This window comes from Stigmatopora nigra, chromosome 14, assembly GCF_051989575.1.
Source record: "Stigmatopora nigra isolate UIUO_SnigA chromosome 14, RoL_Snig_1.1, whole genome shotgun sequence".
Taxonomy (NCBI): Eukaryota; Metazoa; Chordata; class Actinopteri; order Syngnathiformes; family Syngnathidae; genus Stigmatopora; species Stigmatopora nigra.
In genome coordinates this window covers 9,995,714-10,009,794 of record NC_135521.1, presented here as the reverse complement: position 1 = coordinate 10,009,794, position 14,081 = coordinate 9,995,714, and the positions used below count along the sequence as shown (strand labels likewise).

The window sequence follows — 14,081 nt, the reverse complement described above, 5'->3', positions numbered from 1 at the left end:
TGCCAAATTTAACCATGAGGGGGGAGGGGCTGACCGGACATGGTTGAGCGTTTGTCCATTAGTATGTTATGGTCAGTAGAAGAAACTCACTTGGCTAGGTCCTGGTTCCAGTCGGCCTGCCTTGGTTTGTGTGGAAACCGACGCCGTGGTTGGTAAGAGTCCACTTTTCCTACCCATTCAAGGGCATTGCTGAGAGGCCCCCGAAGATCAAGCTTGTTCCAAGACCTGCCAACACAATGGTGGAATGGATGGATCCTCAAAGAGACATAGGATACAAGCAATATAGGTGACAAGGTGGGTGTGTTGATAATTGCTGTGTGAAATGAAATCCAAGTCTGGACTAAAGGTGTTACACCATTACAATAGGGAATCTATATTTTCAACGTGTAACATTTTTGGGCAATGGATCACCGTCCTTGCCCCATGCACAACATTACTTGAGTGGTGGCAATATGAACTTCAACCTTGTTACAGCTGCCGTTCCCTTTCTTTCTGAGTACTGATCACGTTGCCACTAGGGCCACTACTTGTAGGATCATGACTGGAAGCTGAATTTCCCTGTCCACACATGCCAAATATATACCCTCTTAAAGTAAATATGATCTTGTTGTGATCTTTATGGAATAGTCCGGTAGTCAACGAGTAATATACTTGATTTAGCAGCCTGCCTCTTGAGACTCATTTGCTGGAAGCTCCGTTGAACTTGGTAAGGCATTTTAGAGGAGGAGAATACTGACTGCATCTGTGCGATTGTGTTATTTTAGTCATGTAACATATACTACAGTGTATGAATGCATGAAAAGATTTGGACAGTCCAACATTACATCAGCTGAACTTTGAAATGGAAGAAAATATGGAGTTGATCACCCTCTCACAGGTCTAATAGCCCACTCTTCTGGTACGAATTTCAACAAGATGCGGGAGAGTGTCTGACGGATCTGATTTTCATTCATCTGAGAGAAGCAATGTTGAAGCCAATGATTTGTTCAGATTGTTCCGTGGTAAACTTAAATCTATCTGAATAACTGTTATGTTAGGTTAGCAGGCAATGTTTTGTCTTAGCATATTGTTCTTAATATAAGGTTTGTTCTTGTTTGTTCTCTCTTTATATAGAAACAAAAAAACGTACTTGTATGTTTTTGCCATATGCAACATAAACTCCACAAATACCGTACTTTAATTCAAATGTAATCTTTTGTCATTATTGGGATGAGATTTCTTTTGCAATATAAAATAGCAGTACAATAAGAAGTATAGCCTTGGTAATATTGTTTTTTGTTGTTGTCCATAGTACTGTAATGTAAGTGTTATTGTTCTTCTTATATGATAATTATTAGGCTTAATATTAATTTAGAAATTCAATCTGATCTGTAAATATTTAGAAATTAATTTCAATGACTAAAAACTGTATTGAATTTCAAACTAAACAGTCTTTTCTCCAATGTTTCCACTTCCAGCTGTGTGATTCAAATAGACGATGGGGGACTGGAATCTACTGGGAAAACTTCTGGAAAATGCCCAGGAGCACTCCACCGTTGTAGGCAAGGTGTGGCTCACAGTCTTGTTCATCTTTCGCATCCTGATCCTAAGCGCTGCCACGGAGAAGGTTTGGGGCGACGAGCAATCGGGCTTCACCTGCGACACCAAGCAACCCGGTTGCGAGAACGTCTGCTACGACATAACCTTCCCCATCTCCCATGTTCGCTTCTGGGTGCTCCAGATCATTTTTGTATCCACCCCTACTCTAATCTACCTGGGCCACATCCTGCACCTGGTTCGCATGGAGGAGAAGCAAAGTGAGAAAGAGAAGAATCTACAACGTCTATCAGACAAACCGGCCCTCTTGGTTACTCCACACAAGCACAAAAAGGTCCTCATGAGAGACGAGAAAGGGCACGTACGCCTGCAGGGGGAACTCTTGCGCACCTATGTCTTCAGTGTCATTTTTAAGACTCTCTTTGAGGTGGGCTTTATCGTATCCCAGTACCTGTTGTATGGCTTCGAGTTGAAGCCCATGTACACGTGTGACAGGCCGCCATGCCCCAACGCGGTCAACTGCTACATCTCCCGTCCTACTGAGAAAACCATCTTCATCATCTTCATGCTTGGCGTAGCCAGCGTTTCCCTATTCCTCAATCTCATTGAGATTTATCACCTTGGCTTCACCAAATGCCGGCAGGGCATCACCTTCAGGAGAGGTAACCGGCCACTCCACACCTTCTCCAAGAGTGAAGTACCGTTTGGGCCTACGTATGACGACTACTTTCACGAACATCGACCTCCCAGCTATAATCTCTCGCCTCTTTCCGAAGGCACCGACTCATCCTTTCATCCCTGTAACAGCAAAGCAGCCTACAAACAGAACAAGGACAACTTGGCGGTAGAAAGGAGTGGCAGTAAGCCTGAGGAATGTGACCTGAAAGAGAAGAAACGAACGGGAGCTAGCTCTGGGTCACCCACGCATAGCAAGCAAAGCCACAGTGCCAAGCACAGCAACAACAAGTCTAGAATAGATGATCTGAAGATATGAGACATTGCTCTGTCTGAGGCGTCTTACATTTCCTTGAAGAGACTGAATGCAGTTTGGGAACATGTACTGAAGGTTTGACTCATTCCATAGAAAACTTTCAAGGTCCATTGGGCTGATTTGCTTTTGTTAAACTTTTATTTCACAGTATGTGCTGGAATGATTCCCTTTTTGAGGTTAAACTCTTCAGTGAAATTTCAAAATTGTGGATATGATCTAAAACGTTCCATAAAGCTGGTTGTCTTTAATGTTGCAGTCTAAATTAACCATTTTTTGTATTAACTTTTAAACACAAGTCAAGTTATTCAGACTAAAAGACCTAAAAAAAATACTTCACAGAATGAGATATTAAATGCTGAATAGTAAAACTCTAAGTCAAAAGAAACTGCTCTTCAGATTATAATGTGCACTTAATGGGATTGGCAATATTATTTGCAGAGCGACTGTGATCCTGTGGCACGTTGCTTCAATTAAAAAGTTGATCTATCTTAAGTGGTGTATTTAATTTAACATCTGCTCTTTTTTTGCTCAGTATAGACAAGGCAGCCAATTTATTTTCATTCTGTTTATCATGATGCCTTTCTGGTGCTTTTCTCTGATGTTTTGACAAAAACACAAGTAAGGAAAAAGATGTGTATTATGTGCTGGAATCTCACAAGCATTAGCATATATATAAAATATTTTTACTTTACAACTATGGAGGTTGTACTGTGCTTGCAACAAGGTTTTACTAGTTTTGATGGATGCATTTAAAGCCCTCGTAAGGTGAAGAGAAACTATTTCTAAATTAAAAAGAGTGAGAAAAGAAACAGCCCTAATGAATTTGCATAATAATGTAAAAACAAAAATACAAAACATAGTGTAACCAATTAGGACATCCCTACTGAATGCACTGAAATAATATATTCCCTGAAAGACTGCAGAGACTGTTTGGACCAAGGCCTGTACTGTACTATACCAAATTATAATATACTATAATGGGTAGAAAATAATGACAAAAGTCAAAACAAAGTGAAACTTTTTTTTTTTGTGCTGGTTGAGTTTTTGCACATGTAAAGCGTATTTTGACAAAAAAATCAGATTTTTGAGCACTTTTTTTACATCTGACTGGGTTTCAATGAAGCAAAAATAGAATAAATTAGGGTCTAGTCCACTTATAAATTGAATATGTTTGTTTTTTTCAATTTTATGGAAGAAATGTCCTTCACTAAATCCACAAAAGAGACATGTTTATTTTTGACCAGCACTCATTTGAAGAAATAAGACAAGGTAAACTTTGTCATCTGTCAGAATCCATCATTGACAGGTTGCACTGGTGTAATGTTGTGAAATTATTAGCACGGGGTCAAAACACTGTATCCAATTCAAGGGTGTGTCTTTATAGGGATTAAGTTTGTCTCAGGAGTTAGTTGTAAATTTTCATTATTTCATCCCCCAGTATAAACATTTAAAACGGTTTGCATCTCAGCTTTCGATATAAAATCGCTGTAAAGTACATGGTGACACAGACAAAACATAAATAAAGCTGTCTTAAATTTGCCACTTAGAATTTGGTGTCATAAAAGTTGATGAATCATGATCACTTAGTTTCGAGTACATGGGTAGAAAAAGTCATAAATCATTGGACTGTGCAACTTTTTACACCCAAAAACTCGAAACCAAATGTGTGTTTACTCACACTTACACATTGAGCTCATCCAGGAAATCCTGTTGCTGCCTTTGGTGTAAAATAGCAACTTGTAAATGAGTTAACAGCATAGTATGTTCATGACGACAAAGTCACCTGCCCTGGTGTGGTAATATTCCTGTTAACACTTGATGTCAAACAAAGAGGAAATGCTTGTTTGCTCTAATATACGTAAATGTACTTAAAAAAAGAGATCATTAGATTTTACATGTTTTGGCATATGCATGTTTTTCTTTTTCTTCTTCAATAAGAAACACATTTTGGGCTCATATGGCTTTAGTAAAAATAACTGAATTTCGAACCAAGTAAAAGACAGTCTGACATTGGGATTATTGTCTATATTTGTACTCTATAAATTTAGTTTTAACCAATGAAATCTATGGAAATATTTTTAAATAAAAAATGTCTAATCCTATTTCGCAAATGGGAATAAAAACTTAAGTTTGTTTCAATGACTCAATAGCTATTGTTTTAAAAAAAAATGACATTAAATTTCATAAAAACACTTCACACATAATTATCCTCAGGTTTATGTTATGTTAATAGTTCATCATCCTGTGTTCTACTAAAAACGATTTTTAGTGTTTACTTTATTTTTAATTGAAGACCCTTTTTTCTTCACTAAAAGCAGACTTATTTTCCTCCAGATTTTTTTCCTTCTGGCTCCAGTGATGTGAGTAAGATTTTTTTTTCATGTTTATTAATCATCGTGTAGTGGTTACTAAAAATGTGGCCTGGAGGATACACCCCACTGATTTAGTTCTGAACGCCAAGCCACAAAGAAACACCTGGTGAGAATTTCATGGGAAATAACATCTTATTGTTGCAATGTAATTGAGGAAATTAGTCAGATGTTCATGTTAGGAATTGTGTCACATTACTCACACACCATTGATGGCATTTTTTATGTATTCTAGGTGAATATATAGTTTTAGCTCATATATATGTTGGTGTATTGTTTTTCTCAAATATATTGCTTTAAAGCAAAGTAATAGAAATGCTTATTATTTTTTTATTAATAACATAAAGGCCTACATTGACAAAAGAGGCTAAATTGGCCTATAATGACAGTGATTGACATATTACTGACCTGACATATTGGACTTTTACCATCTTGAGTGGCATGGAAAAATGTGCATTCACAGCTTTTGCTCAGACTTTAAATGTATTGAACGTCTATCATTATTAATAAAAAGCAATTACTTAAATATGATGGGGAAAAAATAATCAGTGTATTTCCATTCCTACCATTCATTCATTTTCTGTTCTGCATATTGTATTGCAATTGTGTTGGTAATTACCTTTTAACTAATTCCTTATTCATTTTCCATTCTGGGTGTCCTCACAAGGGTCATGGGGGTGCTGGAGCCTATCTCAGTCAACAATTGGCGATCAGTGGCGGACACCCTATAGTAAGAAATATAATGATTAATATATTTTTTAAGAAATCTAATGAGAGCTGGCATACACATTCTTGGGCATCACATTTTGGGACATTTTAATTACAAATATAGTCACTTAACACTATAGTCTTGAACCATAAGCAGTTGCAGGCAGGCCTCCTTTAAGCCTCTATCAATAGCCAGGCCTGCCATCTGCTGGACTCAGAAAAACTTCCATTTTCCAGCCGTGCACACAGCAGAGGTTGTTGATGAATTCCAAAGTGGCTTCCTCATCTTTTCAGTCAATAGAAAAATGATAATAAATATATGAAGGACCACTGAAGTGTTTATTTCAATCCTTGGCTCTGGCAATGACTAGTTGGGCTTTAGGCCTGTGTTTCATTACACAGACAGTTCACATCCAACCTGCTAATGTGTGATAAATGATAAACAGCCAGAAGCATAGCTTAGAATTTCAGTAGGTTTGCTTGACGCTTTTGAAGAAGTAGCCAAAAGGACAAATGCACTTCATGATGTGTGCGCTCTGAACGGGCCTGATTGCCTGCAGGCCTGTCGCCTCATCATCAGCACTCTGTAACTTCACGACCAGGCATGGCCCAAAAACTACATTTGCAGAGTCAAGACAGAAAGAAACAGCTGCACTCGTGTTCTTTCCAAGCATTGAATGGTCTTAACAACAGTGTTTTGTCCTGGCTTTCATATTGTGTATCAATATTTTTAAAAAAAGAAACTCCCCTGCCATCAGTGTCATGTTTTGGTTTAAGCATGTTTTCCCTATATAATATTTTAACCTTTGGACTCACAGTTCTGGGGTCCTGGGTTCAAGTCCAGGTTGGTCCACATGTGTGGAGTTTGGATGTTCTTGTTGGGCCTGCGTGGGTTTCCTCGGCATAATCTAGTTTCCTCCCACATTCCAAAACATGCATGGTAGGTTGAAGTCAGTAGGGATATGCTCCAGCACCCCCTGCGACCCTAGAGGGGATAAAGCAGTTCAGAAAATGAAAATACTGTAGTATTATGATGCCATTGTTTTCATTTATCCTGTGGAAATATCAGTTTATAAGTGAATATATGTATAGATTTCTGTAAATATGTATAAATAAATTGTATTTTTGTCTGATGTATACTAATTCGATGTTGTTTTTTTCTTTCCTCATTAAATATACCTTAAATTATGTGCTTCATTTTCGTGCAGTTTGTGGGTCAGATGTGCAATAAAAGGAAAACAGGAAAAAGAGAAACCGAAGTTTACCTTTCAAAACAAAAATAATTACTTTCATAAGTGAAATTCATACATCAATTTAAAACCAAGATCCCGTGTCTCAACTATAGTTTTGCCCATAATACTCAACCCTTCATACAGTTTGTAGAGCCCACGCACCCGAAATTCCAGTAACTTGTGTGCACTTTATGTTGAAAATCCAGAAAGGGAAACCTTGCTCTACCGTGTTTCCTGTTTTGCACAATCCTTGAAAATATTGCACAGAAGAATATTTTGTGGTATGCGCAAACAGTAAGGCATTTCTGCTGTTTATTTCAGTTCTTTCCTATTGATAAAGTCATATCTTTGTTATGACGTTAAAATATGTAGATGTTGTTGAATGCTAATTTGATCAGATAATCGGCCTCAATGTAAAATAGTATAAAATGTGTATCCAGTCAGGCAATCATTATATACACTTTCCTTCAAGGACGTCCACTTGTCAAATTTTGACCCCAATTTTTATTATACAGTCTAGCTCTACTTTCTTCACCTATAAACGACCATATCTTCACTACTAATCATATAAAATAATATTGATATCAATGGATCCATGCTTATCATGCATCCAATGCAGTGGTAAAGAAAATTAAAAGTTACAGAAGAATTATTTGATGCAAATCTAGTAATTATCTGGTCTTTATGTTCTGGCCTATAAAGTATGAAGTTTCCATGATGACCTATTTTGTTTTTCTTTTTTCTCAAGGTACTCCTACATCTGAGGTTTATTGACATCTCAAAAGTGGCTTTCCTGTTGCTAGGCAACCAATCCAAGTAAGACATATCAACCCCCACAGTGTGATGTAAATGCCCTCTGCCCAGGGTGTTCTTAATTATTGCCTATATGTAATACAGATGTAATAATTAAAATAGTTTTACTTTTCTCTCTTCGACCAGACTGTGACAATCAATCCGGACCTCAGCAGTCCGACCAAAACCTTCATCTCAGTGAAGACATTTTAAAGACTGACGAAGTGGCTCAAGAGGGAGAAATATCACCAAATTTACCACTGGATCCAGACATGAGTGAGTTGTCAGACTTTAAAAGAGGCCAAATCGTTGGCACTCAACTGGGTGGCATGTCGGTACGCGACTCCGCCAAGCTGTGCGACGTTTCCAGTCGGACGGTCATTAAAGTGATGAGTGTATACAACAATTATGGACACGTCCAACCCAGCAGAAAAAAGCAAAAACAAAAGGGGCAGCAAAAAAAAAAGACAGTGGAGAAGGCGTCTGGTGAAGAAGAAGGCAACGATGGTAATCCGTTGATGGACACTGGTTTTGGCATCCTAAAAAATAAAGAAGACAAGACAACAGAGTCCAACCCTGATCAAAAGGAGTAAAACCATGTATTTACTAATCTTGTAGCATTATGATTAATATGTTTGCAAGTGGATAGGTCGGTGTTTATTTGGTGTGTACCTCCACTGTAGCATGTTAAATAATCAGAAACTGTTATTTGCACAATTTGTTTTCTTTTTGTCTTGTAAAATTTGTGTTCATATGTGGAAATATATTTTCAATTGCAAGCATTATTTTACAACCTACTGTTGAATCATTTCACATTCATTTATATTTTGAACTTTTTTGGCAGTGAGGGTGAAAAATGGAGACCTTTACTAGTAATATTAGCTAATATATCGTCCTAAAAATGTCTTATCATGACACCCCTATTTGACATAGTCATCTTTTTTTATTCAGTTAAAAGTATTCTGGCAGTTTATTCCTTAGCTCAGTATGTAAAAAAGGGCTATGTGTCGGTGGGAGTATTTTTCCTCATAGATAAGCGTTAACAGTTTGATTGGCTTATCTTTAAGTAATACAACAAAATATATCCATCTGGCTCTAGATAACACCAAACTATCAATTTCAATGTGAAATATTCCCCTGTAATAAATGATTATGGTGGAAAAATAAATGGGGTCTGTTATCCAACTGTGGTTCCCATTGATTGTGTCATTGCAGTGAGACAGAACAATGTAATGCTTTTTTTTTTATTAAATTGACTAAAGTAGGTTGAAGTTGATTTGCAAAGGATTATATTCTGCTTTTATGTTTAACAGCGTTCCAAATGTATTAGACTTGGGTTGTAATACGTTTAGCAAGGGACCGTAATATGTTGTTCTTGTAAAATAGGACTGTCAAGGTTTGTAAACAATAGCTTAACAGATGGGAAATGTCAGTCACTAGATGTACTTAGTTTGTTTACTTTTTTTTTTTTATGAAGAATGCTAAAATCATCTGTCGAAGTGGTTTTTTTGTGACTTGGTCAAGTGACTTGTAAGGGTATTTTAACCCGTGGGCCACGGTAGAAAGATTTGCCTTTGCCCAATTGCATCTGTTTGCAGCCTGCAAGACTGTGTAATGTTATTTAATGGCTCAATTTAACATGTTTGAGTCTACTGTATGCTGCCACCATGTGACAGCCAGAACTCCCTGCAAAAATCACACATTTTGTGCTGGTACATAGTTGGAACCTCTTCTACTTGTGACTAATTGATTTTTGGACTGTACTTTCATTCAGAATCAAAAAGGATTCAGACTAATTCAAGTTAACATTCTTTTGTGCCACATTTAATAAAATAACCACAGTAATTGGTCACTGGGAGGGTTTGTCATGATTTAATATCAGGCTTTGAAACTTCAATTTGGGAGTGTTGAAATAATATTTAAAAAAAAAAAAAAGTATGCAAAAAATAGTGCTGATGCGGGTAAACATTTTGTTATGAATTTAACTTGGAATTAAAGACAAACTGCAATTCATCTAGCAAAGTGCTTTATTTTTTTAAAACAATAAAAATCACCAAAACAATAAACTACTAAAAATGAAATAAACATAAAAACATTAAATTCTACTTGACTGTAATATTCCACAATGTCAACTCATACAGATCTACATCACCAAATAGCATCCATACAAACGATCAAAGTGTCACAATACTGTTCTTTATACACAAAACAAAAACACATTTGTGACATAAGAACTCTGCAAAAAAAATACCTTTTTTATTCATTCTTTGAAGTGAATTAAATATGGGGCAAGTATGCGTGAAAGATTTCACAGTCGAACGATACACACCCATTTGAAATGAAACAGCTAAATGATATAGAAAACGAAGCCAAAGGGAAGATGTTTTGTTTCAGGCCAGATTTATGATTTTAGATGAATGAAAAACATGTTTCCCAAATTCTTAAATGCTGCATATTTTAATCAAAAGCGTGTTTTGGGACCATCACACCTGGCAGCTTCCTTATAACTATGTTGAAGAAGCCCAACAGACTCCAGATCTCCAAACTGCATGATATGCTTGGTATGTGTTACAGGTTTAGGCAGGGTAGCTTGTCATAGTTCTCAGGAACCCCTTCCAGTATCCTGCATCATCTTCAATATTATGCTTTATTCGTATTTTCCTTTGCCTTTGGGTGTGCCTTCATTCCAGGCCACGTAAACAAACAAGGCCAAGACCACATGCACAGCCAATACGGCAACAATGGCGGCGTAGAAGTAGCTGTCAGAGTTGGACATCTTCATTGAACCTGTGGATAAAGCAGATGAAATTTAGGTATTTGCAATGAAATGTGATCTCTGAAAAAAGCATTTTTGATGATAAATGAATCAATTCATCAATCTGTTTTCTTGCTATGTTTTTCTATATCTATGTGCAGTATAAATTGTTCAAACTATGCAGAATTCTACAGTGTAATAATCTAATTGAACTTTTTAGGAATATATAATTATGATGGTATATTAGATTATTTATTTGCCATTGACGGCACTAGACGTCCAATCCATCATTACTTATTACTTAAAATAGGAAACTTTGCATTGTATACCAATTAAAACATTTTTGTTATTTAAATAGATTATCATATTTTTCTGTCCATGAAAAAAAAACAGACAAACAGAAATAACTCTCACCTTCAAAAATATAAGCTTTTGAAGCAAAGTACAAGCCGATCGGGAGGGTGACCATCAAAATTGTGAAGAACAACAACGTCTTAAGGGCTGAAACCAAAGAGCCTTCATTCCTGCAAGGGATACACATAAAGAAAAGTCAGATATTGTTTACTTCATGAGCATCTTCATCGCGGATATTAGCAACCATTATAAATGAGTTACAGTAGTACCAATACACTGATGATGCGCAATGCAAGCTAGCTACTGGAAACACGAGGGGGTAAGAGTCGTTTCTTTACGTTCTAAAATGAGGCGGGGGTCCGGCCATTATGTCCGACGAGGCGCTGGTGGACCCATCCATTTTTGATTGGAAGTTCGACAAGGAGATGATAAGAATCTTGCAAAGAAAAGTAGCAATTAGGGAAGCACGAATGAGGCTTCCTTGTTGTGATTTACTTCCGTATAAAGTCAAGGACTCGTCACATGACAGGATTAGATCACGAGTTACGTATCGCGAGATTTGGTTTGACAGCTGTCTCGATCTTTTTATTTATTCATTTTTATTTTTTTTTTACAGTCGAGGGTCTATCTAAAGTGGAAATATGATTTAATGTAAATGTATTATGATTTAGCATAATTGAATATTTTTGTAATAAGGGAGAATCTTTGTTTACATTATTGGGTCATGCACACCTGGTTGCATGGCACATAATCACAAAGATGGCAGGCAGTGAAGACTCGATGGACAATTAGCAGGTGAAATCTCCTTTATATAAACTTTTTAATGTCGAAAGACGACAGGGCTTTCAAGAGAAACTTCACATATGTATTGATTATCCTATAATCATTTCATTTTTTTTTAGAAAGTCAGGCTGATCTCTTCTGTGATACAAAAAGCTGCAGTCCTTCTGAAAGTGGATTATCTACTACATAAATTTGATTTGCCACAAACTGAACGTTTGTTAAAGCCCTTTATATTACTTGTTAAATTCTAGATATAGTTATCCACTCACCAATATGCCGTACAGTGGACTGCATTAGATGAAGTCATGTGACCTCCATCTATTTCGGGATTAAAATATACAGATTCATGAAACATGTCATAATAAAATGACTCATACTTGATACAATGACTGTCGGCTACAACAACAAAACTTTCAATATGGCTGCACTTTAATATCGACATGTTAAGACTGCGGTCTTTTGGTCTCCCTGGTGGATCTGCACTTTCTGCTCCAGTTGGCTTCTTCGGTAGTCCGCCTCTCAGCCAGGTCCTCAAAAAACATTTCTGATTAAAAAAAGAAAAGAAAAAAAAAGGGGGAACACGAGTTACAAGTCACAAAAACGGCAAGCAATTCATGAGTACATTATTTTACTTGCCTGGTGACCCGAGTGGTTAGGCCTCAGAGGGTCCTGGGTTCATATCCAGGTCATGTCCATTTGAGTGGAGTTTACATGTTTTCCCTGGGCCTGTGTGGTTTTCCTCCGGGTACTACAGTTTCCTCACAAATTCCAAAAACATCCATGGTAAGCATGGCCAATTAAGGGTGTTCCCTACCTCTGGTGCAGAGACATCTAAGAGTGGCTCCAAGACACCCCCCCCCCCCGCCCCCCCCCCCCCCATGACCCTAATGAGGAATAAATGGTTCAGAAAATGAGATTTGATTGTTTCACTTTTTTTTTATAATCTGCTTTGAGCCAATTTATTGGTGAGAAAAATAAAGATGCCGAAAATGACAAAATTAAAAACTTTACAGATCTTATCTAATCAAAAACTGTTTTGTGCAATTGGAAAACATTTTTTTCCTTTTCCTTATTAAAGTCAATGATTGTGCATAAATGAAATTGTCATGCTTATATTTTCTTAGTAGATGTTTTTGTGGCATTTTGTTTGGCACAGCTGCAACAGAATCCAGCCCCAAATGACAGTTTGCGTTATAGTAGGATTAGGAATTTTTAATAATAAAAAAACTAAGTCAAAAATAGGAGTTTAATAAGAGGTCATGTTCTCTGTGGAATTAAAGTGTATTGAATTGAAAGTTCAACAATGGGTTGCCTCCCCTCTTGCATTGTCACCTTTGACCTTGTAAATAGGATTTCCCATGCTTCTCTCTGTATGGAAAACTCAGCTACATTATGACCTTTTGCATTCCTTTTTTCCATCGCTTGATTCGATTGGGGGGGGTCTGTGCACTACACCTGTTGTTTGCCTCAAAAGTCTCCTCTGATTAATACCATATTATTAATAGATCTGCAGCTGTGCACACACTTCTAAATTAAAACTTTGTTTGTGAAGCCCTGTGAGATCATAGAAAGTTGTACCAGCCTGACATTTGTTCACTTGTTTTAAACGTCAGTCAAAAACATTTGGGCTCATGCTTTGATATTCTGAAATAATCCTTGAGGAATGGAACAATACGGACTAGAATAGCTTCATTTTTAATGCAACAGTACTCAGTAGAGTAGCACTAAAGTCTTAACTATATACATAAATATGCACTTCATCCCCAGTTTGATGACCATTGGAATACTGTATTTTCTCAATATAATGTGCAGGAAAAACTGAAGTTAACAGCTCTGTTCATAGCATAATAACACAATTGTTTTTTTTTTTTTTTTATGGATGAATAAAGTATCCAATATTCTGTGTCCAATCAAAATGTTTTTAAAAAAATCTCATAATATGGAATTGACAGTTCAGAAAATGGCTGGTAGTAAATGCTTGTCTTTGTAATAGAAGTACAAAGGGGATTTAGACGATTAGCTTTATTGAAAATGGATGAATAGCTGTATATTTACTTATAATACCATTGCATTTAAATCAAAATTTTCCCAGATTCCAAACTAGCATATTTTTGTCCTCTTATTTGTCCATTGATTGACATGTCTGAGATTGTATCATTGTACAGTTTTTGTTGGTTTTCTGCCAACATTAACAATTAAATGTGACATTTCTGTACCAATTTTAACAAACAGCATGGGAAAACTTCATTTAGTTATTTGAACCACTTCACCCAAATTCCCCACAGATCAATAGGAATCCCATTCAAAACAAGTCAAAACACTTACAATGTTCTTCATCCATATTTCCTGCATTCGCTTCTTTGGACCCGTGACACCTAAGACCACCCGATACGATTGTGACCCCAAGCCCAATGAGACATGTAGGAGCGTATTATATGCATGAAAAGACTAAGGCACTAAATCCAATGCACAAATCCATTTGGCGACTGCAGACGCGGCAATGTCTACCGCTGTAAAATGCAATGATGTGCAAGAGCTCTAGAAATGCCTGCAGAGTGCTT

The 14,081-nt window shown here is 36.8% G+C and overlaps 4 protein-coding genes and 1 long non-coding RNA gene across 5 annotated transcripts in view; 3 read left to right on the top strand and 2 right to left on the bottom strand.

Annotated features, from left to right (window-relative positions):
* Window positions 1-6,831, bottom strand: part of LOC144207146 (uncharacterized) — a 163,922-nt gene extending 157,091 nt beyond the window's left edge. The window contains exons 1-4 of the transcript XR_013328584.1: window positions 6,784-6,831; window positions 6,421-6,589; window positions 5,516-5,621; window positions 91-225 (exon numbers count right to left, since the gene is read on the bottom strand). The gene's annotated coding sequence lies outside the window, so the exon portion shown is untranslated. The remainder of the gene's footprint in view (window positions 1-90; window positions 226-5,515; window positions 5,622-6,420; window positions 6,590-6,783) is intronic.
* LOC144207143 (gap junction alpha-3 protein-like) lies at window positions 94-2,852 on the top strand. The gene is made up of 2 exons (XM_077732408.1): window positions 94-294; window positions 1,458-2,852. Exon 2 carries the CDS (start codon window positions 1,478-1,480, stop codon window positions 2,528-2,530), a length of 1,053 nt encoding a protein of 350 aa, XP_077588534.1. The 5' UTR covers window positions 94-294; window positions 1,458-1,477; the 3' UTR covers window positions 2,531-2,852.
* A 177-nt stretch (window positions 6,832-7,008) lies between the features above and the next one.
* Window positions 7,009-8,813, top strand: LOC144207147 (uncharacterized). Its single transcript, XR_013328586.1, has 3 exons — window positions 7,009-7,130; window positions 7,585-7,652; window positions 7,776-8,813. It is a non-coding gene; the product is annotated as an uncharacterized LOC144207147 (long non-coding RNA).
* Window positions 8,814-9,637: 824 nt separating this feature from the next.
* On the bottom strand, window positions 9,638-11,257 carry vma21 (vacuolar ATPase assembly factor VMA21). Its single transcript, XM_077732919.1, has 3 exons — window positions 11,076-11,257; window positions 10,798-10,907; window positions 9,638-10,415 (listed from the first exon to the last, which is right to left on the bottom strand). Exons 1-3 carry the CDS (start codon window positions 11,135-11,137, stop codon window positions 10,276-10,278), a joined length of 312 nt encoding a protein of 103 aa, XP_077589045.1. The 5' UTR covers window positions 11,138-11,257; the 3' UTR covers window positions 9,638-10,275.
* A 226-nt stretch (window positions 11,258-11,483) lies between these two features.
* Window positions 11,484-14,081, top strand: part of ergic1 (endoplasmic reticulum-golgi intermediate compartment 1) — a 66,942-nt gene continuing 64,344 nt past the window's right edge. The window contains exon 1 of the mRNA XM_077732409.1: window positions 11,484-11,532. The gene's annotated coding sequence lies outside the window, so the exon portion shown is untranslated. The remainder of the gene's footprint in view (window positions 11,533-14,081) is intronic.